At 43.3% G+C, this 17,549-nt stretch overlaps 1 protein-coding gene across 1 annotated transcript; it reads right to left on the bottom strand.

Annotated features, from left to right (window-relative positions):
• Positions 1-3,374: 3,374 nt before the first annotated feature.
• Positions 3,375-13,553, bottom strand: LOC118407554 (prostatic acid phosphatase-like). Its single transcript, XM_035808032.1, has 14 exons — positions 13,428-13,553; positions 12,763-12,858; positions 12,381-12,473; positions 11,527-11,541; positions 11,309-11,494; positions 10,524-10,625; positions 8,038-8,145; positions 7,873-7,965; positions 7,185-7,512; positions 6,598-6,753; positions 6,062-6,153; positions 5,600-5,706; positions 5,195-5,373; positions 3,375-3,613 (listed from the first exon to the last, which is right to left on the bottom strand). The coding sequence occupies exons 1-14, from the start codon at positions 13,530-13,532 to the stop codon at positions 3,480-3,482; spliced, it is 1,794 nt and encodes a 597-aa protein (XP_035663925.1). The 5' UTR covers positions 13,533-13,553; the 3' UTR covers positions 3,375-3,479.
• Positions 13,554-17,549: the final 3,996 nt, after the last annotated feature.

Below are 17,549 nucleotides of genomic sequence, written 5' to 3'. Positions count from 1 at the left end.
ATCTCCGGTGCCAATTATTCCCCCTTTTGCCGATTTCTAAGATCTTGTAACCCTTTATGTATAGGAAGCTAAGGAAGGCCTTGTGAAGTTATCACAAGTTTGTTTAAGTCATCAGTAGGATTATATAAGTCCATCTAACAATGTTATGTTATTATTATGCATTTCTACTTTAGACTAACCCCTGTAGACATATTCAAGTAGTATGAATCAGTTTAAGGTAAAACTTTTGAAGTTAAAAGATGTTGCTTACTAACCTATAGTTACCTGTTGTAGAATAACCTTGTTCTCGGCTTAGGTCTTTATGTTTGTAGATTTCTTAAAAATTTGTTATTTAGAAAAGTGTCTTTAGAAAAGTGTCTTCTGCGATCGAGGAATGCTAAGTTACTTGTTTACTGTAATGTCGAATTCTATTTCTTTCTCTGTACCATTTAAGTGATGGTAATGTGATTTTGATTTGGACAGATGACATCTGTTTCACCACAAAATAGTTTCCGACCATACTGTACCTAACGAAGTATGCATAAGGTACATCATACTCTGTGTGTTTAGTCATTTGTTCAACCTTGCTGTCCACCTAGAAGGCAAAGTTTTTTGCAAAACTGTTTTCTTCATATGCTTGCATCCAATTTGGGGTTCCCAGAGGATGTCATCCATCGAATAGAATCAACATGGTGAAATGTAATTTTGTAGCTTCTGATAGTTCTATTTGTGCTTTAGTTAAGGCCCTGTCTTGGCAAATGTTTGTAAAAGGTTGTAAAGAAAGTTGCTTAACCAACAGACATTCTTAGTTTGCATGGTTACTGCTAAGTGTAACAAGATGCTCTCGCTTACATGTAATGGACCTTTCATGAAACAGTTTCAAGAATGACAAACATCTTATCCCCTTGTATTACATCGATTTATTCATTTTTAACATTTAAAAAACTGGACCTGTAAAGTTCCAAACAAAAGCAAAAACAATGTAACATTGAGTCATTCACATGACTTTCATTTCCAATTATGACAAAAACAGATGGCTTCTATAAGCAACAAAAAAGCTGAGCTGCAAAACAACAGATCCTGCATATGGCACATAAAAATCAATTCAAGTTTAGCTTACTAAAAATAGCACAAAAGCCACCAGTCCTAGTACATCTATTGTTGGTAGCATGGCACCTTTTCACTGAACTGTAGGCTTAGATTATTAATAATACAATTCAATATAGCCCCACGCAGCAGCATACAGCAAACCTACTCATACCAGCATTAACTCAGATTATCACAACTCACAATGGCATTCAGCCTGACTAAAATCTTGCTCCAAGCGGCGGACCCTACAGTTGCCACCACCTCGGGGTGGGGGTCATTAACCCCAGCCAGCGAGAGATTGTGTAAACACAGGCTACAATGACATTGTACATGATAAACAATCCCTACATTACAAGCTTTGCTCCGCATAGACTACAGCAGATTTTCCTTTGACTTTATAGAAAAAGCAAAATATGAACACAACCTAGACTTAAATCTTTTAGTATCCCCCACACTTTAGCCAGTTTATATAAGTTGTTACTTAAGTGGGTATCTCACTAAACTGTGGCACGTTGGTGGCATCACTGCTGACCTATATTTGATTTGTGTTACCTCTGATTTTATAAAATGTGTATTGAGAAGCCTAACATGATTAATTTTTGACCAATGAAATTCTGAATAATTGCTAAGCTGAAGTGATGCTGCCAATGTGTCCCAGGTTCAGTGAGATACTAGCTTTTGTTGTTTTAACAACTCGTGTATCAACAACCCTATTGTCAAACTGTTCAATACTTATCTATATATATATAGATAATGTACATCTGGTATCTTTATCATTGCAATGTATATGTACAAACAAGTTTCACAAAGTCTACATATTTTTTTTTACATATTTCATAACATTACATGGCCTCTGAGTTGATTTGGAATCTCTTGTTAATTTTCCCACAACAAGGCAGTGGTAAAGATTGTTTTTCTCTTCAAAACTATCTATTACTAACAGATAACAGATATTCTGGTACATGATGTATATGGCTAATTTTACTTCATATAATGATTGTGGTGCAACATTCCTTACCGAACAACATACTAAACTAAAACTAAACAACATAGATTTTTAATCTGAACTCATCTGTGTCATGTTGGATTACAAAACATGCCAACAAGTTGCTGCTTAATATGATAACCCACCAACATGGCCGCCAGGAGATTCTTCAATAAAAAGCCTATTATACAATAGCACATTACAAAATATGGCAACCCTTACATATAAACTCTGTATCATACAGCTTCATCTGTGGCAAATTATCAGCTAGGCACTATTGTTACCATGGCAACCAGAATACTACATATCAACTGAAATATGACATAGCAACCAATACACAACAGCAAACGCCTCTATCCAAACTTGATGCTGAAGTTTTACTACATTCCTGATGCATTATTGTTTCCACCTGACTTAAAAGCTGCCCTCAGTTGAAAATTTTGAGTAAGTCCAATTTCTTGTGTTCGATAGAAATAACAGTTTAACTCTGATTCAGAATGACTTCTACCAACACAGATGAACTTTATAGTTAGGATTCTAAGCGCTTAGCCTAAGTACCACCCTCCGTAGTTACCGCTGGCTCAATCCCACCGTGATTACCGAAAGTATTGAGCCAGCGGTCATTACAGAGAATGGTACTCAGGCTACTTACACATGTAGTGCTTGTACATGTAGTAGCTAAGGGACCATCAAAAAGTGACCACATAGTCTAGGTTAGCCTTAAACCCTGCCGTCCTCGGTCCCATCTGGTTCTGTTTCGGCAGGTTTAGTCTCAAACAGGACATCCCAATGTGGTCACTATACACATTCTAAATGCTTGTTACAATAGGAGAATTATCTAAAAGGGAGAAGATTGATTTGGTGGTTCTTTAATATGTAGAAGTTGTATCTTAGCCTCAAACCCTGATATCCTCGGTCCCGTCTGTTTCTGTTTTGGCAGGTCTATCCTCAAAAAGGACATCTCAATGTGGTCACTATACACATTCTAAATACTTGTTACAATAGGAGAATTATCTAAAAGGGAGAAGATTGATTAGGTGGTTCTTATGTAGAAGTTGTATCTTAGCCTCAAACCCTGACATCCTCGGTCCCGTCTGTTTCTGTTTCGGCAGGTTTAGCCTCAAACAGGACACTCCAGGGTGGTTACTATAAAGTTGTTCTTCATGCTTGTGACAATGAAAAAATTATCTAAAAAGGGCCACACTGATTATAGGATGGTTCTTACAGTAGAAGTTATAGGTTAGCCTCAAACCCTGACATCCTCGGTCACTATAGACAGGTTAATGCTTGTGACAATGGGAGAATTCTCTACAATGATTAGATGTTAGCATCAAACCCTGACATCCTCGGTCCCGTCTGTTTCTGTTTCGGCAGGTCTAGCCTCAAACAAGACGTCCTCAAGGTCTTCCCTGTCAATGTCCATGAGTCAGATGGTTTCGCTGGAGCCCCAGTCTCGTAGGTACTGGTCGCGCCGCCTGTACCGGCGCACACAGCCAACCAGCACCACGATTCCGATCAACAGGACGATGAATGCTCCGGCTGCAACCCCTGCTATCACCTCTGTAAGGAAATAAACATCAGGATATTCAGTGTTGCCATGGTAACGACACATTTACACAATAATTCCATTGGTCCCGCCGCCTGTACCGGCGCACGTAGCTTACCAGCACCACCGCCCCAATCAACAGGACAATGAAAGCTCCGGCTGCAACCCCCACTATCACCTCTGCGGGGCAATAAACATCAGGATGTTCAGTGTTGCCATGGTAAAGGCACATTTAAACAATGATTCCACTGGTCGCACCGCCTGTACCGGCGCACACAGCCAACCAGCACTACGATTCCGATCAACAGGACGATGAACGCTCCAGCCGCCACCCCCGCGATCACCTCTGTGGGGCAATAAACATCAGGATATTCAGTGTTGCCATGGTAAAGACACATTTACACAATAATTCCCTTGGTCGCGCCGCCTATACCGGCGTACGCAGCTAAACAGCACAACCGCCCCGATCAACAGGACGATGAACGATCCGGTCGCCACCCCCGCGATTACCTCTGTGGGGCAATAAATATCAGGATATTCAGTGTTGCCATGGTAAAGACACATTTACACAATAATTCCCCTGGTTGCGCTGCCTGTACCACTGCACACAGCCAACCAGCACCACGATTCCGATCAACAGGACGATGAACGCACCGGCCGCCACCCCCGCTATCACCTCTGCAGGGAAATAAACATCAGGATATTCAGTGTTGCCATGGTAAAGACATGTTTATACAATAATTCCCCTGGTTGCGCTGCCTGTACCGGCGCACACAGCTAAACAGCACAACCGCCCCAATCAACAGGACGATGAACGCTCCGGCCGCAACCCCCGCGGTCACCTCTGTGGGGCAGGGAGCATCGGGAGGGTCAGGGTTGCCATGGAAATGACACATTAAATGACACAATAAATCCCTTGAATATACCTCAGGCAAGGAATATAGGGATATTCAGTGTTGCCATGGAAATGAACTGTTTATAGCAAAAATCCCTTGAATATCATCTGAATTAGGTATCAAGCTCAAAGTGCAGGCAAGGATATGTTTATGAAGGTTAGACATCCAGGTAAACAATATTCAAATACAATTCAATCTCTACAACTGGATTAAGATGGATATTTACTTCCAGACATTTTGAGTGACATCCATCACTCTTCTTCAGCGTCACTAGAATCAGCTGGCAGAACAATTCAATACAAGTACACCTAACTATCAAGCAAGAAGTAACGGAGGGTTCAGTGTTGCCATAGAAATGAAATGTTTACAGCAAAACTCCCTCGAATATCATCTAAATTTAAGTACCAAAGCTAACTCAAAGTGTCTTAGGCAAGGAATATCGGGATACTGTAAATGCAGAAATGTTCGCTGTGGATTTATGTTCGTGGTTTTTGCGGTGGCCATTTCACCGCGAATTTAAAACCGCCCCGAACATTTTTCCAGGGCATTAAAGTACTACAGTGCATGGTGCTACCGCGAAATTAAAACCACTGCGAAAAGTCCTTTTTCCGGGTACCGCGAATTAAATCCCCACGAACTTAAATGCATTTACAGTACTTCGTGTTGTATGAACTATTTACAGCAATGACTATGACTCACGTATGGTCCAGATGTCGGTGATGCCTAGCTGACACTCCTTCGGCCGGTCGGCGGGAATGGCGTCTTTCGTGGCGTTCAGGAACTGCTGGTACGTGCAGGGGTCAGGGCAACCGGGCACGGTCAGCTGGTACGGGGGGACCGAGCTGTCGTTTCTGTACCACACCTCCACTGTGTGATCTCTACAGGGGGTAATCAATATATCAATCTCTCTTCAGGATGTTTTATCTTCAGTTAGCTCTGGTGACCCCCAGAGAGCGTTAATGCATGTTGAGGACTTCAATCTTCTGATACAAATTTTACTGTTTTGTGATCAAGAGAGCTGCACTACTTCTGCATGACACCAGAGGATGATGGGATATCCCTGTACAGCTCCACCATAACACCAGAGGATGATGGGATACCTACCCAGAATCCTCCCTGTACAGCTCCACCATGATGCAGGAGGCGTAGGGCGGCTGAAGGTCGTTAACGGTCCCCATGGCGGAGTGCAGACCGGCCAGCGTGGTGTCGTGCTGGGGGCAGAGGGCGAAATTCCCATGTTAATATATAGTGTTACATATTTCCTTTTATATCATCACAAACTCACCTATATCTATCCTAAGTTGTTATTGTTATTGGGAGGGCTGACTACTCCCTCTTGGCAGCCAGCGGCTGAATTGTGAGGAACTTACACAGCAATATTAAGTAAACCAAAGAGAAGCCATCTACATCAGGGCCTTTCAATCATCCCTCAGAGACGGATGTCACAGAAACAGTAGATTGCTCATTCATGACAAAAACTAGGTCAAAAGACAGTGTTAGGTCCAACTTTTGTGTTGGAAATCACAATTCAGCTTTACTTCAGGATAACAATATGTAGTAACTCACAGCAGAGTACATGATGAGCCGTAGTCTGCTGTCCGGCAGCGTCCCGTCCTTCGCCTGAGTCATGTTGTGAACCATCGCTCCCAATAGGGTTCCTACAAAACAGCAGATGTGTTAGTCATTAACTTGTAAATAAGCAATAGAAAATCTCGTCCATATTATTTTTCCTTACACTTCAAGAAAATTACCCTCGGTTTTCTCCACCGCTTATTTCCTTCTTTTTCTCCAAGTGTCCATAATACATTGCACATTCTACAACTGTGCAATGCTAGGGATATATCACCTGTATTGTATTCCCTAATTAAGTTCAATAAAGAACTAAAGAACATGATGAACAATCTGATTTAAATTCATCTATTCTCACAAAATTTTTTATTTGTTTTTTGAGGTGTCTTTAGTTTTGGTTGAAATAGTAGTCCAGTAGTTATGCAATTGCGTAAATCAATATTTGCAGTGTCATGATTTTTCAGCGACAAGCTCCCTGGGAAAACAACAACAACAACACAAACATTCCCAGATTTACAGTAACCCTGCCGTACCTCCGGTCAGTCGGCTGCGCTCCTTCCCGCTGAACAGAGCGAACATCCCGAAGGTCGAGAGCTTCTGTAACCTCGCGTACACCTCGGGGGTCCCCCAGGCGGGCAGTGTCCTGTTGTGGGCTTTCTGGTAAACAAACAAACAAATAAACAACTCAGCTGGAAAGAGTCGGAGACTGATTTGACTCGTATGTAAAGCAATACAGTGAGTCAAGCTTTGCATGTTAAATCAAATAGACTAAGTTAAACATTTAGAGAATAAATGAACATCATGGTATTTTCTATCATTATTTTTACAGACATTTTGACACTACTTTGCAGTGATGTATCATAACAGGTGAATGCAAAGTGTCATTACATTTTCCCAGTGTATTAATGAAGACTAACTTTACCAATATTTACCAATCACTATAACACACACAGCACAAGTAGACACAGTTAGCAGCGTTTTGCAAAATGACCAAAAAATGTTTTCCCCCAAACAGCAGAAGCAAGCAAGATGGAAAGCAGCAGACCATGACTGCAACATTCTGATTGGCCTGGCTGGCTGCCCTGAACATCTCTGATTGGCCAGGCTGGCTGCCCTGAACATCTCTGATTGGCCAGGCTGGCTGCCCTGAACATCTCTGATTGGCCAGGCTGGCTGCCCTGAACATCTCTGATTGGCCAGGCTGGCTGCCCTGAACATCTCTGATTGGCCAGGCTGGCTGCCCTGAACATCTCTGATTGGCCAGGCTGGCTGCCCTGAACATCTCTGATTGGCCAGGCTGGCTGCCCTGAACATCTCTGATTGGCCAGGCTGGCTGCCCTGAACATCTCTGATTGGCCAGGCTGGCTGCCCTGAACATCTCTGATTGGCCAGGCTGGCTGCCCTGAACATCTCTGATTGGCCAGGCTGGCTGCCCTGAACATCTCTGACTACTCAATTTTGATTGGCTTAAAAGACAGATCAATCAGATTGTCTACCAACATCCATAATTGGTCTATAACGCAAGTCCTGATTGGCTAACAACAAGCTTATCTAATCCATAATTGGTCCTTCTAACACAAGTCCCGATTGGCTAACAACAAGCTTATCTAAGCCACGATTGGTCCTTCTAACACAAGTCCTGATTGGCTACCATACCAACAAGTATCTCTAAGCCCTGATTGGATAGTGACAGGCTTTTCCAAGCCATGATTGGTCCTTCTAATACAAGTCCCGATTGGCTAACAACAAGCTTATCTAAGCCCTGATTGGACAGTGACGGGCTTTTCCCAGCCGTGATTGGTTGTTACCTCACAGTGCAGGGGGTCAGCAGTTTGCCAGACATCCATGACGTGCTGCGGCGTGTCCCAACCTGCCCAGCGTGTCAGGTTCTCAAGCAGCATCTGCGCAGAAGGAAAGACAGAGAAGGTCAAGCAGCGACCTGAAGGTCAAGCAGCAATCTGTGCGGACCTCACCTCGGCAAGTAAAGCGTCGAGCGTGACGTCAGCCGTCCTGAGCCGGCCCACCTTCTCCAGCTCTGCCTGCTGCCAGCCAGCCTGCTCAAACAGCTTCTCCAGAAACTCCTGAGGAGATCAATCATATCTGCTAGCACCTGTCAATCACATCTCTGGACACCTGTCAATCAAAGTTCTTGACACCTGTCAATCATGACAACAGGTACCTGCCAAGGACGAGGGAAGAAGAGGGTCACACCAGCAAATACATGATGACACAATCAAACCTGCCTTATAGAGCTGTGTACCTAAAGAAATTGTAGGTACAGGTACAGGTATTCTGGTTTACGTACAGGTCCGGACCTGCACCTGTACCTGAACAATTTTAATCAATTATCTGCTCTATCAGTTATAAAGGTAGCAGACTGTCTTTTTTAATGAGAAATTGTCATCTTTGTATGAGGATTTAGATATTTGTACCTCAAAATAAAGTTTTATTAATTTTCAACTGCACAATTGTCATCTTTGATTTGGAATTTACTTATCTTTAGTCTCAAAAAGTGGTGTTCAATAGTGCTTTAGTTAGTTCAGGTACAGGTACACAGATGTTTAGGTCCGGACCTGTACCTAAACAATTTTTAAGGTACGGTACAGGTACGGGTATTTAGGCACACAGCCCTACTGCCCAATAGGACCACTCAGGGAACCGATGAAATCTGGTCTATGTGGACAGGTGGTCACTATATTATTATTATTATTATTATTATTGGGTGGGCCGACTACTCACTCTTTGCAGCCAGGGGCTGAATTGCGAGGAGCTTACAATGGGCGGGGCTAAATCGCAAGGGTCTGGAGCGAGCTGCCATTCGACGCCACTCAGGCGACCTCAATATGACTGTCGCAAGTGTCTGGAGCGAGCTGCCATTCGGCACCACTCAGGTTACCTCAATACGACAGTAATTGCCCCAGGTGCGGCCAAAGTACTGTAGGTTTTGGACCACTCACACCGCACCATCGTCGTTCTTTAACGTGCCTGGGGTATGGCTCTCCCCAGACACGGGACCTCCATTTAACGTCCTGTCCGAGGGACGGCCCTAGCCGAAGCTAGGTACTCATTATAGACAGGATTCTTAATCAGGACTCGAAATACTTTTTTCTGCATACCTGCACTGGTGCAAGTAACACCAGACAAAATTTACCTGCACCACTCTAAATTTAGGAAGTTTGGATTGTACTAAATTGTTTAGGAACCATTGCTATATTTTTTTCTTTTATACTTGAACATAGATGGTAACAGTCAATGCAGCCAATAACAATCCATATACACCTACATCATAGGATATGTATAAAACCCAGTACATGGACCAGTGCAGGTTAGGTGCAGGTAGACAACAGAAATACCTACACAACTCCAATTTCACCTGCACTAACCTGTATATACCCAGTACATGAACCAGTGCAGGTAAGGTGCAGGTAGACACCAGAAATACCTGCACAGCTCCAATTTTACCTGCACTACCCTGCATATACCCAGTACATGGACCAGTGCAGGTTAGGTGCAGGTAGACAACAGAAATACCTACACAGCTCCAATTTTACCTGCACTAACCTGTATATACCCAGTACATGAACCAGTGCAGGTAACGTGCAGGTAGACACCAGAAATACCTGCACAGCTCCAATTTTACCTGCACTACCCTGCATATACCCAGTACATGGACCAGTGCAGGTTAGGTGCAGGTAGACACCAGAAATACCTACACAACTCCAATTTTACCTGCACTAACCTGTATATACCCAGTACATGGACCAGTGCAGGTAAGGTGCAGGTAGACACCAGAAATACCTGCACAGCTCCAATTTTACCTGCACTAACCTGTATATACCCAGTACATGGACCAGTGCAGGTTAGGTGCAGGTAGACACCAGAAATACCTGCACAGCTCCAATTTTACCTGCACTAACCTGCATATACCCAGTACATGAACCAGTGCAGGTAAGGTACAGGTAGATATCACAAATACCTGCACAGCTCCAATTTTACCTGCACTAACCACTATTTCGAGCCCTGTTAATGCTTGTGTCAATGGGGAAAATTATGTAAGGCACCACCAAAAAGTCCTTATGTAGAGCTGGGTTACTTATAGCTATACAGGTCTGACAGCATACTTGTGCTTCATCAAATTAAATTGAGAACAATTAACTCGTATTTGCATGCAAGTTTATCTCTGTTGGTACATGGTTGTTTGTTTGTTTATTCTTCAACATTCCACAACACTTCATCAAACTCAAAAGATTAAACATTCTTTAGAGGGAACAAAATGTAAGAATTCAGAGGGGCGAGTAAGAACAGAAAGAAACAACAGGCCAATACCTGGGATCGAACCCGGGTCATCACAAATCGAACGTGCAAACCGTTCGGCCAAAAGACTTAAGCCGTTAGGCGTCTTCGGTTTAGCAGTCCTTGAACACCACTGATACAAAAACAGCTGAGACAAAAATCTGACCTTGTTGTCTTCCTCCAGTTTCTTCAGCTCCGGATCCGTCAGTTTGAACTCCTCTGTGAGTTTGGAGTACTTTGGACACGGGACGTCCATTGGGCGCAACAACTGGGGAGAGGAAATTACAGCAAACAATTACAAATGTATGTATGAACTAGACACTACTGCAGCAAGGCACGGCAGACTTCACACCCTTACCCATCCTGCTTAGTAACCACAGGCAAACATAGCAGCACTGTGCGGGCATGTACAGTATATGTTGCATTGTGTGTGCAGAGAATTGCTGGAAACACAGACACTCAGACATCCCCCAATAATATTTCACTCCGTATACAGCTGGTTACTAAGTTACCTATAGAGGTAAATTTAAAGAAAACAAACAAACAAACAAGGTGCCTCACCACATCCTCCTGTACAGGCCTGGTGTGCACCGGGATGGGATACCAAGGGTCATAAACAAACAAACAAACAAAGTGCCTCACCACATCTTCCAGTACAGGGCTGATGTGCACCAGGATGGGTTGCCAGGGGATCACAAACAAACAAACAAACAAACAAAGTGTCTTGCCACATCCTCCTGTACAGGCCTGGTGTGGACTGGGATGGGTTGCCGGGCAATCACAAACAAACAAACAAACAACGTTGCCTCACCACATCCTCCAGTACAGGCCTGGTGTGTACAGGGATCGGTTGCCATGGGATCACAAACAAACAAAGTGCCTCACCACGTCCTCCTGTACAGGCCTGGTGCGGACAGGAATCGGTTGCTAGGTGATCACAAACAAACAAACAAAGTGCCTCACCACATCCTCCCCTACAGGCCTGGTGTGTACAGGGATCGGTTGCCAGGCGATGTCGGGGTTCCAGACCTGGTCTCCAGAGGGAGGGTACAAACCAGACAGATCAGCCTGGGCACTCATCAGAGTCCGGTCTACGTCTGTGCTCCAAACCTGGATCTGTGGGGGGGGAGAACACTGGGGGTAACAGCCACATTCATGTCTACGTCTGTACTCCACACCTGGATCTGTGGGGAGGGAGAACACTGGGGGTAACAGCTGCATTCATGTCTACGTCTGTGCTCCAAACCTGGATCTGTGGGGGAGGGAGAACACTGGGGGTAACAGCCACATTCATGTCTACGTCTGTGCTCCAAACCTGGATCTGTGGGGGAGGGAGAACACTGGGTGTAACAGCTGCATTCATGTCTACGTCTGTGCTCCAAACCTGGATCTGTGGGGGAGGGAGAACACTGGGGGTAACAGCCACATTCATGTCTACGTCTGTGCTCCAAACCTGGATCTGTGGGGAGGGAGAACACTGGGGGTAACAGCTGCATTCATGTCTACGTCTGTGCTCCATACCTGGATCTGTGGGGAGGGAGAATACTGGGGGTAACAGCTGCATTCAGTAAGGGGAGACACTGTTAGTTAGTCTGTATGGCCCTGATTTGCTAACAACAAACTTTTCTAAACTGTGATTGGTCCTCCTACTAGTACTACAAGCCCTGATTGGCTGCCGACAAGCTTTCCTAGCCTGTGATTGGTTGTTAACTCTTATTGGCGATGCCTCAGAGGCTAGCTAAATGTGTGATCGTTTGTGGTGGAGAGAACGCTGGGGGTAAGAACTAGGTTGGTCTGCATGCATGTCTGCTTTTGTGTTGTTTTGAATAACTAAATAAACCAGACTTTTTGATACGAATACTCTCCAAGCAGATGTTGATGGCAAATTATGATCCATTGGTTATTGAGAAGCCTTTCTGAGCTGTGATTGGTCCCTGAACCACAGGATCTGATTGGCTACTCAGATTAGTAAGCAGCTTTCCTAATCTGTGATTGGCCGTTTAACCTTGCAGTGCATGCCTACCTGATATCGGCTGTAGGAGGCGTTGAGGAAACCTGGTGTGACGTATCTGTTTCTCAGGAACGTCCCCAAATTATGGTGCTGACGCATCCCCTCCTGTAAAGGTCATATGTCATAGGGGTCAAGGTGAGGCAGAGCAGAGGTCACAAGTCAAGGTCATGTATGAAATTGAGATGATGAAAAAATACACAAAGAAACAGGCAAAAAGCGTAAGTTGTATTAAACACATGGTATTTCCCAAAGTTGTGAACTGTGGGACAGCAAGAAGTACACTCTGCAAGTGTGAAGATCGGGAGCTACAGGCGTTTCCGAGGATGGTATCAAAGGTATTTGCAGAAAGGACAGAATAGACTTGGGAGCTGGATACCAGGCTAAAAAAGCGCACCTGTGAGAGTTGTCCGAAGCCCTGTGGCCAGGTGTCCTCCGTGTTTTTGTCGTTGGGAAAGGCTAAAACTGGCGACCGGTCTCCATGGCGATACACCTGTAAACAAACATGGCAGAGGTCAGAAGTCATGGCCAGGTCTCAGCAGTATCATTATCAGTCACTTTTCTTGCCATGAAAATATGATGTCACATTGATCTTATCAAAAATTTAGAGAGTCATTACTAGAAAAAAAGTTTCCTGATCTATCAAACTTGTCAAGAGCAGAGCAGAAAACGCAGTCGATGGAGTTGGAGGAGGGTTTGATAGAATCTCATTAGTCCAAGCTCCATACCTATCATATAAAAATATCATAATAGCATAGCTCATCCGGAAAATGATGTTTGCAACTTTGGGTTCTATAAGTATAACTTCGATATTGAAGCAGTCAACCCACAGAGTCAGTTCTTCGGTATCCGAGTGGAAGAAAAGACATGGTGCAGCTGAGAAGTACAACTTAAGCCACGTTTCATGACGTAAACATGATATTTTCCTGTATAACAAAGTATATCAGTTATCACAACGTCAGAAGACGCTGAGTAACTCGGCGTGGTACTTGTTTGTAGCAATCCTAGTACGTTACCGCCAAAACTGTGCAAAAATTCTTCGTAAGATCGTGCAAAACTTACCAGGCTGACGAACTGCAGACTTCTCTCGCCCTGAACTCCTAGGAAAACGCAGAAAACGGTCAAAATCAGCACGAAAACAGGACAGGTCCGACCGCAAGCCGCCATGTTGGGCTGTACCACCAGGCAAAAAGGGGGGGGGGGTAAAATGAAATCGAAACCTAGTTATTCCACGCCAAAGATGGACACAAATTTCGTATCTAAGAAGTATATAACGTTACATTCTTTACAACTACTGATAGAACAACTTCACATTTGCAGTAGATAGAGGTTTTGTTATTTAAAAAAAAGCTGGACACAACTTCACTCATTGTCACTTGGTCCCATTTGAACGTGAGCTGCAGTACAAGGCCAAATTGCTAGGATTAGCACCTTTCTGCGGTAAGCGGTAAGCGGTAAGCTCTGTCCAAGGCAGGTCCTGTACTAGTCCATCCATCCATCAGTCCCGTAGCTCAGGAAGCCGTAGGGGCGGTAAGACTGTTCGCAAGAGACTTCCACTAGTAGTACTAGTATAATAGAAAATCGTTTACAGACTTTGCATACAGCAAGGTTTTGATAAAATCCCACTGGAGAAATAAATATCATTTTAGACTATCTTTTAAAAACATTTTGCGGATATTACAAAGTTTTGAAGAGAAAGTAACGCTGTGTCACTGTAGCGTAATGTTATAACGTTAGGGTTTAGCTGATGCTCTGTCCAGGGGTCTGTCCTCTGACCAATATTCTTACTCTCCAAGCGGAGGTTAGGCTCCGGCTGTTTTTTGACGTTTTAGTCGTTTTTATCGGGCTTTCGATTTTGCATTGTATCTTGCAGTGGTGCGTACCTAAAGCCTGGACTTGGAATTGGACCTAAAAATGTTTAGGTCCAAGTAAAAAAAAACAACTAAATGTCCGGAGCCAAGTCCGGACTTGCAAAAAGCAATCTGTCACTTATATTTCCATTTTTGTCCTAAACCACCTAAAACCTTCCATAATAAGACAGTGAAATTTCCACTGGAAAAAGACAAAAAACATTTAGTGTTTACAATGGCTGAATATAATTTACATTTATTTTTCACATTGCATGTCAATTCATGCTAACATGCAATTTTATAAGCACCATCCCCCTCCCCCTCAACAAAAAAATTCTAGTGCACATAATATCCTTAAAGTCCGGACCTGAACCTGAACTGCTGGACCTGAATCCGGACCTGAATCTGAATATGATTTTAGGTACGCACCACTAATATCTCAGTGTATAGATCTATTGTCAAAACATTGTGTCCCGGCAGAGGTTACGTTTTGACAATACAACATACAATACAAAATAGAAAGCCCGATGTATACGACTAAAAAACGTCGACTTTGAAACAGCCGGAGCCTAACTTCTGCTTGTAGAGTACAATATCTGACATGACTTCCCTCCCCTGACGGCGGTGTGACGCCCAGGCCTCTAGACTAATCTATTGTCTAATGATTAGTTTGTCTGTAACATATTAATGAGCACACGCGCGGCTGTGGTGCGCCAATGTGCCAAGAATTGATCTGAAATCTGGGAGACGGCCCAACTCGACATCAACACATCTATTCCTTATCATGGAAGCTCATGTGTGTTGGTAGTAAATATAGCCTACATGGACATGCTAAACTTTCTTCCAACACTAAGGTAGACACACTGTGTCCTTTTTCACGAGTTATATTCTGAAGTCATTGGTCATCAGTGAAGTAGGCGGCAGTGGTCGTTGAAAATTTTAGCCATGTATTCCTTTGTGTTGGAAGAAAGCCTAGCATTGCTCATCTGTGTTGGTAGTAAATATAGCCTACATGGACAATGCTAAACTTTCTTCCAACACTAAGGTAGACACACTGTGTCCTTTTTCACGAGTTTACGTTCTGAAGTGATTAGTCATCAGGATCCTGATCATGAAGTACTAGTAGGCAGCAGTGGTCGTTGAAAATTTATCCGAGCATTCCATCTGTGTTGGAAGAAAGTTTATCATTGTACTGCACCTATTCCTTGATTCACTATCCTACAATATTCCCCAGCGGATCGGAGCACATTGTAAACAGCCTTTGTCTACTGTTTGTACAGTATTGATTACGTTGGCGTGGTTGTTGTCTTGTTTTACATTGTGGTTGATCACTTAGTCTTGCTTTGTGGTTCCTCAATTGTTTGAAATAAAGTTTGCTTTCACAGGTTGATGGGGACATTATGACCGCTAATTAGTCTTACTTAGAGAGTTAAATTGTGTTCCAGACCTCACCGTTACGCACGTGTACATGTTGAAACGCTACGCACTCAGATGGCTCTCTATGGTTTTGTTATGATAGAAATAAAAATAAGGAAGAAAATAAAGTTGCGAAAGCTTTTTCAGATAAGTCGATGAAGGTTAGACATCCAGACAATAAGATACGCCAAATAGCAAACTAAAGCGTTCAAGCAACTAGATATTTATTAGATACAATTAGACGTTTTAGACAACATCCGTTATCTTCGTCAGTGACACTGAAGAGTGGAGAACTTGTTAGCCTGGAATCCAGCCGTACTCATGATAGCTCTCGAGTCCCTTGAATTCTGTCCTCTCCGCAAAGACGTATTTTTGGAGAAGACAGAAGAGACTCGGGGGCTATCATGAATACGGCTGGATACCAGGCTAAGAACTTATATCCTAACTATGATTTGGTATGCAAATGAGGTAAACATTTTCAAAATCATATCCAGTTGCTTGAGTAATTGCTACAGTATTTAGCCCGATTGTAACAAGCACAGCACGTTTGAAACTGTAATAGATCATTAAGATGGGTTTATTTGGCCTGTAACGTAAACGAAACGTACGTACACACACTGACGCACGAAAGTCTTTTGATCACATGTCAAGGTTTTCTGCAACGCCAGAGTTAATAAACGTAAAAGTCATCATAGCTTCAGACGTGCCGTCCTTGACTTTCCCAGTTTTGGCGGGTTTATTTGGCTTGTCACGTAATCTACGTCGGGAGCCAAAACCGTCTGTAAGTGACGCACGGAAAGCCTTTTTAAGTACTCTCATAGCAGAGGTTTTTCTTATATGCCGCCTTTTCAGAAAAAAAGACAGCATATAAGATAAATGTCACGATTTTCCCGTCAACCTCTGCTTGGGGAGTACTGTGCATTTTGAAGGTCGAGGCTGTCTCTACCGTCTTGCCGTGCAGCGCAGCTGTCAATCATCGGGTTGGCCCAGACAAGGAGCCACCACTGCCGCCTGATGCACGGTTTAGGAGCGGATTTTTGTCACTTTAAGGCTCTGATTTATTTCTTATGTGACAGACAATATCTGATATGGCGGGATTTCTCTTCTTGCAGCCAGCGACTGGAACCAAAAACGTTACTGCGACAGGTTTCCGATAATAGATAGGACTGGACTCTGGAGCGGATACTATTATTCGATAATATCTCAACGCCATATCGTTAGGCTAGTCGAACTGAAAAAGAAATATGACGATAAGTACCTAAAAAGAAACGGCTATTTCTTTATTTTTTTTTCAACACAGGAATGATATGCACAGTTTTAACGAAATATCTAAACTATTACATACAGCTCAATCATCAATATTATACGATGAATACACACACACTTATTCTTCCGTTTAATCACAGGAATAGCGCACGCATACAAATACACGCGCATACTTGTATACACACCGATAGATATATATAAAAAATAAGAATTCTACCAAACGCCCTTTTCGAATTCATCTCTTAACTTTCAAAATCCCGGCGACTCTTAGCTAGCCTGCAAGAAGGCTTATACAAAATGTACTGTAAAACGGTAAATGCTCACGGAAATTTAATTTCGCGGTAGGAAAAATTGAGTGTTCGCAGTGGTTTTATGTTGGCGGCTAAAACGAGGGTGTTTGACGGTCAGCAGACGGAACAAAAATATTAAATAGGCCATTGCGAAATCCGTAAACAGAAAACAAGCATTCTGGATCTGGATATGCATTGGGCAACTTAACCCTCCTTTTGTTGGGGTACAACGACCCAGGAACTGGTGCTGTGAAGTTTCCTGGCTCCTCAGGTGTCCAATGACCTTCTCCCCGAACTTTCTACCTGATGAAAGTTCTATTCACCAGGTAAAAAGTTGGCTACCTGTGGGGTCCTGTTTGACC

This window comes from Branchiostoma floridae, unplaced genomic scaffold, assembly GCF_000003815.2.
Source record: "Branchiostoma floridae strain S238N-H82 unplaced genomic scaffold, Bfl_VNyyK Sc7u5tJ_1421, whole genome shotgun sequence".
In the NCBI taxonomy this organism is placed as follows: domain Eukaryota; kingdom Metazoa; phylum Chordata; class Leptocardii; order Amphioxiformes; family Branchiostomatidae; genus Branchiostoma; species Branchiostoma floridae.
This window is presented reverse-complemented; position numbering and strand designations above follow the sequence as displayed.